The sequence below is a fragment of the Lemur catta genome, chromosome 2, assembly GCF_020740605.2.
Source record: "Lemur catta isolate mLemCat1 chromosome 2, mLemCat1.pri, whole genome shotgun sequence".
In the NCBI taxonomy this organism is placed as follows: domain Eukaryota; kingdom Metazoa; phylum Chordata; class Mammalia; order Primates; family Lemuridae; genus Lemur; species Lemur catta.
In genome coordinates, this window is record NC_059129.1 from 48,601,689 (window position 1) to 48,614,620 (window position 12,932).

The 12,932-nt window shown below is 46.7% G+C and overlaps 1 protein-coding gene across 2 annotated transcripts in view; it reads right to left on the reverse strand.

The window, feature by feature from the left end:
* The window catches only part of KIF6 (kinesin family member 6), a 367,880-nt gene that overhangs the window by 87,966 nt on the left and 266,982 nt on the right, over window positions 1-12,932 (reverse strand). For both annotated transcript variants that reach the window (XM_045543626.1, XM_045543625.1), the window contains one exon: window positions 4,793-4,901. In XM_045543626.1, coding sequence (XP_045399582.1) covers window positions 4,793-4,901 — 109 coding nt within the window. The remainder of the gene's footprint in view (window positions 1-4,792; window positions 4,902-12,932) is intronic.

The window sequence follows — 12,932 nt, forward strand, 5'->3', positions numbered from 1 at the left end:
TAGGAACCAGGGAACTCCTATTTGTTATGGGCGTTACTTCCAGATGGTGCCACAAGATTTCTCTCCACCCTTGGTCCAGTTTTCCTGCTGGTTTTAGATTCTTGTTCTATTCTATGTCAGAAGGATCCAACTGAGTTAAGGGGCAATTTTCTTTGTTCTATTCACATTATCAACACCTCCGTTTCCAGTTGCAGTTAATCTCCCCATTTATTTCTTTCTTTGTTATTTAATGGAACTCTGTGACTGAGAGATTCAATTTCTATGAAAGATTTGACACAAAAGAAAGTTAGCTAGCAGTGCCTGGGCACTAGTATTTGCCAAGCATGGGGTTTCCAGCCTCTCTTCATATTATTATATACTATGAGGATGAGTCACACCTGGAAAATGTAGTGATTTTGAATTGCAATTGTCCTCTACTGAAAAATCTAGCTTAAGAATTGGTTCACATGCGCTAGTTCATCGAAGGGAAAACATCCTATTACTGTGCCGACATCTTATTTCTGTTGTCACAGACGGGCAGCACAACTTCCTCCAGTGGGGGCCAGAGCTTAGAGATGCTGAAGATTCCATGTGGGGGCAGCAAAGGGTGTAGATAAAATGGGGAAATAAAACCCCTTCTGTTAAGTAACATGGAATGTACGAGCCACTCATTGTCCCCTCTTGCAACCCTACATCAATTCTTGTGCTCTGGGGGAGCTGAGGGAGTCAGAAAGGATTGCAGCTCACCAATAATCCCTCTGTCTGGGCTTCGAACCTATTTGCTATGTGCTAGAGAGGCTGAACTCACCCAAGGCTTTTGTGTGGGGGTAACTCATTCCAGCCCTTCTTTCGTGGCACATTGCCAACATGATGTCACAACACCAGAACCATCAGACCACAGAGTTACCTGATGTGAGAAGCGAGAGTAAAATGGGAGGCTAGGTGGGTGGGTCCTGGTTGCTGGGGGCTATTAGAAAGCAGAGACTTAGCGCAGAGGTAGGAAGCGGTAATTGAACGCCGTCCCGATCAAGCCCCTCTGGTCCGTGCCTGTGCTCCTGGGACTGGGCGGGTTCTCCCTGTCCCTCCCTAGAGGGAAGGGGCACAAATGTGTGAAAGGGGTCAGAGTCACTGGAAGGGCATTAAGGGCGACATGGAGATCACCCCCATGAGCACCTGTGGGGCCTTATTTTGATGTCTGCTGTTGGGACACTGGTTGTGCAGCTATTTGTTCTCAGACAAAAACATATTTCTTAGTCCCTTGCCTTAAGCAGTTATGAACATGTAATATCTATTAATAATAATTGAATAACCTCCATGAATGCAAATAAGAGCTCCAATCCTGAGATTGAAACAGTCCTTTCAGGATTGGTATTACAGTAACATTAAACAGATGTAGAAATTTTTTAAAATGTGGGCTGGTCTCCTGACTTTTCATTTGATTTAAGAAGACTGATTTACTGCTGGGAAAACCTCCTTTCAGAGGAAAGCTTTGTGTAGGTTTCATTAATTTCCTTGTACTATGGCCACATGGAAGACAGGATCATCAGTGTTGCCAGCCCATCCTGCCTAACGTAGATATGTTTAAACCCAAAAGCACATTTGTCACAAGCGTTGTCAGAACTCGGCCGTACTAGAGTTAAGTGAGCTCTGTATTAGAAGGCTTCAAAAGACCACAACATCCTCATCTCACCACCGCCCCCCACCCCGCCCGAAACTCCCCGTTGGAAACAGACCTGAACTCGGGCTACAAACCAGACCCAGGAACTGTGCCAATTTGACAGTAAGAAAGATGAAATATTATGTTCTCCCTAAGACCGTGGTTCTTCAACTTGAGTGTGCAAAAGAATCCCTTGGTCATTTGTTTAACCTGTAGTGTTGTGGGGATCCTACCTCAGAGGTTCTGGGTCTCAAGGTCTCTGGACACTGAGCCAGTGGTTTTCAAACTTGGTTGCTACTGGGATCTGCTTTTTAAAAAGGGATGCTCAGTCCCCACCTAATCAAATTAGACTGTCTGGGGAGCTGGGCCCAGGCTTTGGGAGCTTTTAAAAGCTCCGTGGGTCATTTTAATAAGAAGCCAGGGATATGAGCCCCTGGTGTAGGGTAAGAAACCTCCAGTATAGACGTGGCTGAAGGCTCTTTGGAAGTCTATTGGATGCGGCAGCTGTCATAGAGCTTGACGTGCTTATTTTCAAACAAATAAGGTATCTTGCTCTAACACCTCCAACAGACCATATTAAAAATACATGGCTTCAACACGGACAAGCAGTAGAAGGCCTCTGGAACCCTCGGAATTGACATGCTACAGTTTGTGCAAATGTGCATGTATCTACTTTTCTAGGGAGACGGTCCTCAACTTCACTAGGTTCACTCTATTTTCTCTCCCACTCCCTTGTATTCATTTACTCAATCATTCCTTTTTATCCCCCTGTCCTGCGCCCATTCTTATAAAGTACGCTATAGTACTGTTTATGTATATTTTTGTTTGCTTTATGGGCATCTATTTGTAATTTACATGGGCGACGTGCCCTTATCCTGTGCTGTGCCCTTACGCTCTGTCCTTGCTGGCACGCACACTTCCAACCCCTCACTCCCACCTGCTGCCTGCTCCACGGGGCTCCTCACTGCTTTGCCTGTCCACTCCCCCCATCGTGGACACCCAGCAAACACTGTTGCTGTGAGCAGCCTCCTGTAAGTCCCCTTACGAACTCGCAGGGGAACTTCCTGGGAAATACACTCAGAAGTGGACTTGCTGGGTCCCAAGGGGCTGCACATATTTCTTTTGGCTAAGGAGGGTTGAGCTGCTCTGCAGAGCAGCTGTACTCACTGGATTCCCGAGGTGATCTCGGATCTGCCCCTGCTGAAGCGTCAAAGCCATTCTGAGCCCGGGTGGGGCCCTCAACCCTCAAGGCCTTTCCTTCTTCTCCCGTTCTGCCTTCTCTCTATTCCCTGTGGCAGCTGCATTAAACCTTCATCCCGATCCTTAAGTCCCTTCTACCTCAACTTCTTTTTCACGCAAAAAAGAGAGGTCACCTTCAGTTTTCTCCCTTCACTTCTAAATGCACAGCGTCAGCCATTGTGATTTGTTTTTCCATTCATGTTTCCTTTCAGGGCTAACCTCCCACTGAGCCCCTGATTCTCTCCCCACCTGTCTTCCAGAAGATTCTGTGTCAGCTTTTCCCCTTGTTTCTCCACCTCTCTCTTATACTGGCTTGCTTCTGTGGTATATAATCTTGGCCAATTATTTCCCATCCTGAAACCAACTTCCCTTCTCCTTTTTTTTTTTTCAAACAGAGTCTCGCTCTATTGCCCAGGGCTAGAGTGAGTGCCGTGGCATCAGCCTAGCTCACAGCAACCTCAAACTCCTGGGCTTAAGCAATCCTACTGCCTCAGCCTCCTGAGTAGCTGGGACTACAGGCATGTGCCACCATGCCTGGCTAATTTTTTCTGTACATATTTTTAGCTGGCCAGATAATTTGTTTCTATTTTTAGTAGAGACAGGGTCTTGCTCTTGCTCAGGCTGGTCTGGAACTTCTGACCTTGAGCGATCCACCCGCCTCGGCCTCCCAGAGTGCTAGGATTACAGGCGTGAGCCACTGCGCCCGGCCCAACTTCCCTTCTCCTTAAGCTAACTCCCTTTATTCTTTTAAAAAAGGTTTTTCACCTATCACAAACTTTTCAAATGCATTGTCCCCACCTTCTCTGCTCCCCCAAGTTCTTCCAACTTGCTCCTTCATGTCCCACATCCAACCGATAGTGTTCTAGCTGCCAAGTCCATGTGCACTTCCCAGCTCCCTCCTGCTCATTTCTTTGTAGCATCTGGCACCACTGACAAGCTGCTTCTTCTCGGAGATGTCTCTCTTCTTGGCTCTTGGGACGTGATTTCCTCCTGGTTCTCCCACTCTTCTCTCTCTGCTTCTCCTCAGTCTCCGTCATGGCCACCTCTCCCTCCTCCTTCCCTGGAAAGGCTTCCCCCCTAGGGGTTTCCCTCTAGGACTCTGCACTCCACGTGCTCTCCTGAGAGCCTGTCTACTCCTTAGGCTTCCTTGAATTGTCATTTATAAGCATATGCCTCTCAAACCTGGCTCTCATTTTAATTCAACAAATAGTTCTTGAAAGCCGACTGTGTGCTAAGATCCAGAGTCACATGTGACATACCAGAGATCACAGTCCAGAACACTTTTTTCTGAGCTCTAGACCCACACATCTGGCAGTCTTTCTGTTTGCTACAGTTTGAGGATATGTGTTTAGTTCACAGACTAGCTGAAAAAATGATACATCTCTAAGTGTTTCTAAAGGGGTCCGGAACACAGCGTTTTTTTGACATGTCAGCAGATGATCCTGCCCGCTCTGACTCTGGCCCGCAGACCGCACCAAAGGCCTCTGGGTCACAGGATGTGCACGTGTTTCCTCTGAGTGTAGGACTGCTCTCCACAACAGCCGGAGCGCCTGCAGTTCTAAGACTGTAATTTGGTCCATAGATTTCCTTTGCCTGCCTTTGCAACAGTAAGAGACATCGATAGAGTCACAGGCCGATGACAATTGATGTATGGTGTGAGAATTGTATGTCACATTGATACCGTCAGTAACAGACCCTGCCCTAAGGCTGCTTTCCCCAATAGTACTGGCATGATGAGGCTTACACACGAGACAGAATCGTGCCAGGTTGGACAAAATTAAACGTGAAACTGAATAAATGCCATGCCTTTCTTGTAAAACTTGGGCTGGGCAGATTGGGAAGGACAGAGTAGCAAATCTCCTCTAGGCTGGCCTGGCTAAGCGTGGGAGGACAAGCTGCTCTCCGAGGTGGCCTTACCTCTGTTTCAGAATCTGCTTGTTGTCATCGATGGTAATGCTGTCAGCATGGTCCCTCCTGAAGATTTCAAAAGCCTCCTGGTGTCCTAGTGACATTTCCTCTCTCATTCCTGTTTGAAGACACAGGGAAATGGCCTTAGTCACAGCATCAGGAGACTATTAACTTCGTTGTCACTCCAGGCAGAGCACCAAGCCAGGCCTGGCTCTGAGAGGCCCTCAGCAGACAGGCTCTGACCAGACAGGTGGCCCCGGGCTCTTCCAGCTGGCCACAACCCACCAGGCAGGCCCTTGTGGCGACACCCGCTGCATGCACCCTGCAGGGCTGTGGCTGCAGGTCCATGTGACTTGCCGAGGGTGGGTTTTGGAATGTTTGGTCGGAGGAAATGAAAACCAGAGAGCCAAGCCCTGGACTGCCGAGGACATCTGCAAATGCACTTTCCGCCACCGTTCCATGCCACTTTTCTCCCTGTTTTCCTGTTGTGCCCCATTTTGGTTTTCTGTTAAACTTCACCCTGAATTTCCAGGCATTTAGTTAGAAAAATTATAATTTGAACTGAAAGATAGAGAATCTAGAAAATTCTGCTCTTAGTCTCTATATAATGATTCATCCTTGTTTCCAGTGGCTAGTGAGGGGCCTCGGTTCTTACTCAGGAGTGAGGTTTTCAATCACAGGAACCATGAGAGGACTGTGGCAGGGGTCCCTGGTTTATGTCTAACTTCAATACCCGCAGTGCTATTGCCACTAAAAGCCAACACTCACTGCTGGGCCCTGCTCAGAGTTCAAATTCTGCAACCTAGATTCAGAACAGCAAGGACCCTTGGAGTGGCCAGGTGGCATTCCTGCACCGGGCCCCCTTCCTGACAACCCCCCAGGTGGGGATCAGTGCAGGTGTGTGCCTGGGACCCGTCAGCAAGAACTAAATTCACAGCTGGACTTTGGAGGCATCTACAGTCTTTTTTTTATGCTTCTGCCCTAGGTTCCTTTGCCTGGGAGGCGTTTTCCCATGTTTTCATCCAGTAACTCTACTTATCTTTGAAGGTCTGGCTGAATGTCACCACCTCCATGGAGCTCTCCCCAAAGCCCAGGCAGGACAAATCCTCCCTCCACTATGCTCCTTATCAACACACCCCTAGCACGCACAGCCCAGTAGACACTGTCACTTCACACGACAATCCTTTCTGTGAAATGCAAGGTTCTCAGGTGGGTATTTTTTGTGAATCCTAGCATCTTGTTCAATGTCTAGCATTTAGAAGGTGCTCAACATATGTCTGTTAAATGAATTGGGTTGGGCATGGAGTGGGAGTGGCGATGAGCCTGCTCTTACTGCCATAGGAACACGGTCCAGGGCTAGGGAGGCTCACTGTGGGGCCGAGGGTTCTGCAGATGCATTCATATGGGCCACATACATCTCCTCTTGCCTGGATAAACCCAGAGTCCCATCACCCAGCCTCAGGGCGAGGAATGGGACTGGCCCATCTGACAGCAATTTAATGATTCTGTTGATAAAAATAGCACCATGAAGAATGTCTGAATGGTGAGGCACACAAAGACACCTCACCCCTTTCCAATCAGAAGCAAATGGGCATGGCTCAGTTTTGTCTCCACATCTGCCTTGCACACTCCAGAATCGGGAAGGCCTGGGAAGCCGCTTGTGTGAGACTTGAAAAGATGAGCGCTGATGCATGAGGGACATTAACAAGGGGCACTTTTTATCAGCAGAGCCCACCAGGAGCCAAGAAATTCATTCTCCACCTCTCCCCTGTACCTGATCCATACTCAGCTCTAACAACGTATGCCTTTTGCTGACTAATAAAATGGTAACAGATGGTAGAGGGCAGGACTCTCTCTGGAATAGGGTTAGACAAGAGGAAAGCTCCACAGAGACCACACTGGGACCTGATTGTGAGATCTGCAAATTGCCTTCCACGGGGGAGGTTACGAGAAGGGTTCTACCAACCAGGGAGTAGCAGGTGTGAGGGTGGGGGGTGGGGGGTGGCTCAAAAGCTGCAGTGAAGGAGCAGGGTTCATGACATTTTCTCTCTCAAGTGCTGCTTTTTTTATAGAGGTGACAGTCTCAACTGAGAGTTTGGGGAAAGGGCCATGCTAAAGCCCATGGCACGGTCATGGCAGTAGGTCCTGGGAACACTTACAATTAACGGAACACCTCTCTGGGTCTTCCCTGAGGTGTCCACGGGCCTGGGCCTTGGGGGCAGAAAGGACATGGAGTGCACAGAAGAGATAAATCCAGGGAATTTGGGATCATTTTGCAGAGAATCTTGGAGGTCCTGCTATGAAATCTGGGACCAGCAGTGTAGTGTGTTCTACACAAATAACCAATTTTCAAAGATTTACAATTTAATAAAGTACATATGGGAAAGTTACACTGGAAATACTTAGTACTTTTGGTGATTTAGAAGACACTTAGGGGTCCTGCAGTGCCACAGTCTTATCATTAGGAACATGACATTGGTTTTCTTCCTGCTATCAAGGAGAAAGTACTCTGAAGTTGGAGTTCTTTGACTGTGGTGATCACAGGTAACAGACATGAGCATGGTGGCTCTAATCCTGTCAGCTAGAGTCCTAAGTGGCTGCTCAGGGAGGCCAAGGTGAGATGCCCAGGTCTGAAGGCAAAGAGGCAAGGCAAGGGCCGGGCAGAGTGGCTCACATCTGTCATTCCAGCACACTGGGAGGCCATGGTGGGAGGATTTCTTGAGGCCGGGAGTTAGGGACCAGCCTGGGCAACACAGCAGAGAAAGGGCATGTGGAGCAAAAAGAAGATAGAAAGCTCGCCTTGCTAATGAGATAACCACCCGTTTATTTATTCTTTCAAGAAGTAATTATTTATTTCAGTCACTGTGCTAGCCATGTGACAAAGTTATAAAATTGAACAAGATCGAAGCTTTGATCCTTGTGCTTTAAGAGTTCAAAGTTGAGTGAGGGAGAAAGAAAGTGAACAAATAATAACAGTGGCAGTTGCTGCTTGCCAGAGAGGCGTGTGTCCAGCACTGGGAGGCAGGGTGGTGGGGGGGGGTCAGGGAGGCGTGTGTCCATCACTGGGAGGCAGGGTGGTGGGGAGGGGGGGGGTCAGGGAGGCGTGTGTCCATCACTGGGAGGCAGGGTGGTGGTGGTGGGGGTCAGGGAGGCGTGTGTCCAGCACTGGGAGGCAGGGTGGTGGGGAGGTGGGGGTCAAGAAGGCATGTGTCCAGAACTGGGAGGCAGAGGGGTGTGGGGGGGTGGGGTCAGCTGTCAGGGAGAGTGTGGGAGGGCTGCATAGAGGAGGGAGCGTGTGAACTTCAGCTGGAAGGATTCTGAAGGATGGAGCAGCATGTGTCAGGGGGAGAAGAAGTGAAAGAAGATCCCAGGTGTTGGGGGCAGAGTGGGAGTGTGGATTAAAAAGGCAACTTGATTAATATAGGTGGCTCTACCACCCAATGGAAATAACTTTTGGGTGATTAAAAAAGAAATTTCTTACATACTCTATGCTAAGCATGGTAGCAGATGCTTTCTTGTCTGTTGTTTCAGTTAAACTTCTCCATGCTCTCTTAATAATTTCATTTTATAGATGAGGAAACTGAGGCTCAGTTAAAGAAATGGTTATAAATGGGTGAAAACTGCCTAGCTTTTAGAGGCAGTCAGTTCTGCTCTGAGATCATTTTGTCCAGGGAAAGTATGCCTGACGGAGAGGGCAGGGTGCTCGGGCTCAAATGACCCGGCAGTTGCAGATTTACCCGTGAGATTGTACTCCTCTTAGTGCCTATCTGTCCAAAACCTTGAATTTTTTCACAGCATGACAGAAAAACAGAACCATGAATTTTGTTTACTAGTTGCATAGTTTACTTCATATGTTAATATGTTCTATTATTATTTCTATCACAGGATTTGTAAACTCCAAGAGAGCAGGGATTTTTGTCCATTTTGTTTGCGGCAATATTTCCAGCACCTGGATTGTAGCTGGCACACAGGAGGAACTCAATCGAACGTTTTTTGAATGAATGAATGAATGAATGGACGGAACGTTTTAGAAGCTTACTGTTTTTCCTTTTGGTATAGCATATTGTGATGCTGTGGGAGAAGTGGAGCATGAACCATTGCTCTCTGTCCCTCCACTGCCACGTTACTGGGCAGGCTCATCTACATGGCGAGATTTCAGAAATTCAACACCATCCTCTCCCCACTACATGTCACCATGCTTAACAGCCCACGATTAGAGATGAATTCCATCTCCAAGAAGCTTTTATAAAAATGCAAATACAATTGTGTGCTGCATAATGAAGTTTCAGGTCAACAACGAACCGAATATACAATGGTCGTCCCAGTTGATGTTGTAGCCGTCATAATGTCTTAGTACAATGCGTTCCTCATGTGTTTGGGGTGATGCTGGTACAAACAAACCTACCGTGATGCCAGTCATATAAAAGTACAGCACATACAATTATGTGCAATGCATAACACTTGAGTATAATAAATGACTATGTTACTGGTTTATGTATTTCCTATACTATACTTTTTATCACCATTTTAGAATGTATCTCTACTTATTAAAAACAGTTACCTATAAAACAGCCTCAGGCAGGTCCCCCGGGAGGCATCCAGAAGAAGGTGTTATATTGCAGCAGATGACAGCTCCATGCGTGTTATTGCCCCCGAAAGCCTTCCAGTGGGACAAGACGTAGAGGTGAAAGGCAGTGAGACTGATGATCCTGCCCTGTGTAGGCCCAGGATAATGTGTGTGTTTGTGCCTTAGTTTTTGTCAAGAAAGTTTAAAGACTGAAAAAAGGAAAAGTTTTAAAAATAGAAAAAAGCTTATAGAATAAGGATATAAAGAAAATATTTTTGTATAGCTGTACAATGTATGTTTTAAGCTAAGTATTATTACGAAAGTCAAAAAGTTAAAAAAATTAAGCTGTTTATAAAATCAAAAAGTTTTAGTAAGTTAAAGTTAATTTATTGAAGAAAGAAAAATTTTAAAATAAATGTAGTGTAGCCTAAGTGTACAGTGTTTATAAAGTCTACAGTAGTGTACAGTAATATCCTAGCCCTTCACATTCACTCACCACTCACTCATTGACCCACCCAGGGAAACTTCCAGTCCTGCAAGCTCCACTCGTGGTAAGTGCCCTGTACAGGTATATTAGTTTTTATCTTTTATGCTGTATTTTTACTGTACCTTTTCTATATTTAGATATGTTTAGATACAAACACTTACCACAGTATTACAATTGCCTACGTGCGGTATAGGTTTGTAGCGGAGGAGCAGTAGGCTGTACCACATAGCCTAGGTGTGTCGTAGGCGATCCCATCTGGGTTTGTGTAAGTACACTCTATGATGTTTGCATGACAATGAAATTGCCTAACGATGCATTTCTCAGAACGTATCCCAGTCATTAAGTGATGCGTGACTGTACTCTTAAAGGTATCACTATTTTAGGGCTGGCAAAGAAAAATTCCATAATTTATTGACAACTATCTAACAGGTACTGCACAGACATAATTTTACCTCCTTCCCAACTTTGTTTAGTCTGTCAGACTCAGCTCCTCATCAGAGCTTAGGACCTTAGGACTTCCGACTTGCCACGCTCCTTTCTAGCTCTTAGTTGTTTGCTTTAAGTGAATTTCAATCGTAGGTACCAGCACTGAAGCCCAGAAAACATGAATGACTAAGAGAAGCCTGCTAGCTTGTGGTCACAGGGCCGCTCAAAACCTAAAGGAGAGTAGTTTCTGAGTGTCAGTCCCTAAAACACAACATTGCAATTCGGATCGTAAGTTGGATGGAAAATATTTAGAAGTCCCAAAGGTGTAACCTCTTCTGGATTTTGACAGTGATCAAAGAGTACTTAGGTATAAATGGTAGACAACAATGGGCTTTCAAAATTAGCCATTGAGTTAGGTTTCTGAAAACATTAGGCACTGGTCCCTTACCCATTTCTTAATGCCCTCTTTTTTGTCATCCTGAAATTTAGTTCCTTATTTTGCTAAAGAATACAATTCAATATTTTTGGAAGCCCTCCCCACCCTCAACACAGGGTCCCATGGAAACCAAATGGAAAGGAAAAACAGAAGTGGAGACTTTATGCTATTGCCTTTGGGCCTACTGTCTGATTTCCTTTAGTCTGGACTATGTGGGCCAGAACTTATTTTCCTGGCTGCTCCCAAACAACTTACTGCTGCTTAAGCTATTGCTCAAAAATTGACAAAAGTAAAATGATGGAGAGTTGTGCTATTCATACTGAAAAATGATTTCCTAGTCAGAGCCAAAAATATATTTTCCTTGGGAAGCATTTACTCATGCGGGGCCTCAGTTCTCTCTGACTGAAGAAGAGAAGGGAGAAAAAGCCAACAGGAAGTGATGGAAGTGAGGGAGGGTGGATTCCCCGGGGAGAGGGGGTTCAGAACATGGGGTGTGGCACTAAAAGCATGAGGAGGCTCAGAGGTGGGTGAGGGACATTTGGTGCTAAGACGGGGGGAAGTGGGATGAGTCACTATAGGAACCATATGGAAGGGTGATTACACTGTCTGTGGCTCCAACATGGAAGCTCTTGTAACTGAAGGTAAGGGGATGGCTCTGATAAGCCATATGATGAACATGGAAGTGCACACAAGAATGAGAAGCAATGGGCAGGGGTAGAGTACATTTCTTGTATAGGATCTGACATAACAGTCTATTTGGACTGAATTTCTCAGTGTTGAATTGGGTGAAATATACAAAAATATCCTCACAAAAATAATTAGAAGAGAATTGCATCCCTGAGTGTGTGGAGAAGTTAGAATGAATGGGCTGATGGGAGACTAGGCAGAGCTGGAGGAAAGGGAATCTATCAAGGCGTAACACGAACCATAAATAAAGGTCAGGAGGGATGTGAGGATCAGAAGGAAGGTCAGTGGTCCAGCACTCCTGGGAATGGTGCCTGGGACAGGATGTCCCCAGGGCCATAGAAAGGAAAAGATGGCTACAGCCAGAGACTCTGAGGTAAAGGACAAGTCAGCAGCTTCCAGTATGGAGAGCAAAGGATCCACTGATGAATATATGCACGGGACGGGGAGCTGCTAAAAGAGCTTATAAAGAGAAATGGACCATCTCCTAGAAAGATTAGCAAGGACAACTGAGATATTGTCTTTACCTTCCTCCCCCTACTGCGGGGAGCTTGCTGTCATTTAGGAAGGAGGAGTTTTTTGGAGGTACATGAAAGATGGATGTGGAATATGCAGGCCCTGTGTTACCACTTTCCTTCCTCACTCCCCTGGAAGACATCACTGACTGATCCCAGCATTCTTGCTGGGGAAACTAATAACAGAATCAGAGCTCTCAGCACAACTCTTTGGGGAGCCTCTGCCAGTCGATTATCCCTGGCACAGAAGCTCTTCCTTTAATAGATGCTTCCAGGTTACTAACCAATTAAACGACAACTGCCGTTTAGTAATGGTTACTGCTGTTACTGTCGTCATTCCTGTGCCACACGGTTCCATTGCCTGAGGAGCTGACGTGCAGATAATCCGCCCTGGGGAGCAGCGTCATGCTCTAGCACGTCTGCATCCCCGAGGAGCCCTCTGCCCATGTTCTTCCTCCACTAGGGTGAAGGGGGTCACCACAGAAAGCAGTGCCATCTGCCAGGGTTCTGTCAACTTTAAAGGGCCCGGAGCAGCCCAGCGACAATTTGAGGGGTTGCTGGGCGGGTACCACAGGGTATGGAATCTGAGGACGAGGGGAAGGAAAAACCACATAGTCATGGCCAAAGTGACTGCAGATGTGAAGCCAGAGATCAGATCTTTTGGGGTGACCAAGGACACTCACCCAGTCTACTTCCTGCTTTTGACTGACAACTTCTGAAATGGGCCAGTGCCCCAAGGCTTTGGGGTTAAAGGCCTGTGTTCAACCCAGATGGTATCACCTGGGCTGAAGTCCTCAGATTTGGACTTGCCTTGGAGTTTCCTAAGTTGCCACATGAAAGATGTCAAAGGAACCTTTAATTAGTTGGTTCTTAGGGCTGGCTTGGACCAGGCTGAAGCATGGCAGGCTTGGCAGGGGCCCTAGGGAGGAGAGCGAAGGGAAAATCTGAAGTGGAAAGCCACATAAACCTTAGACGATCCACCCAATGGTGGCACCACATCTAAACAAATCAAATGGGCTCCTGACTCCTGGTGC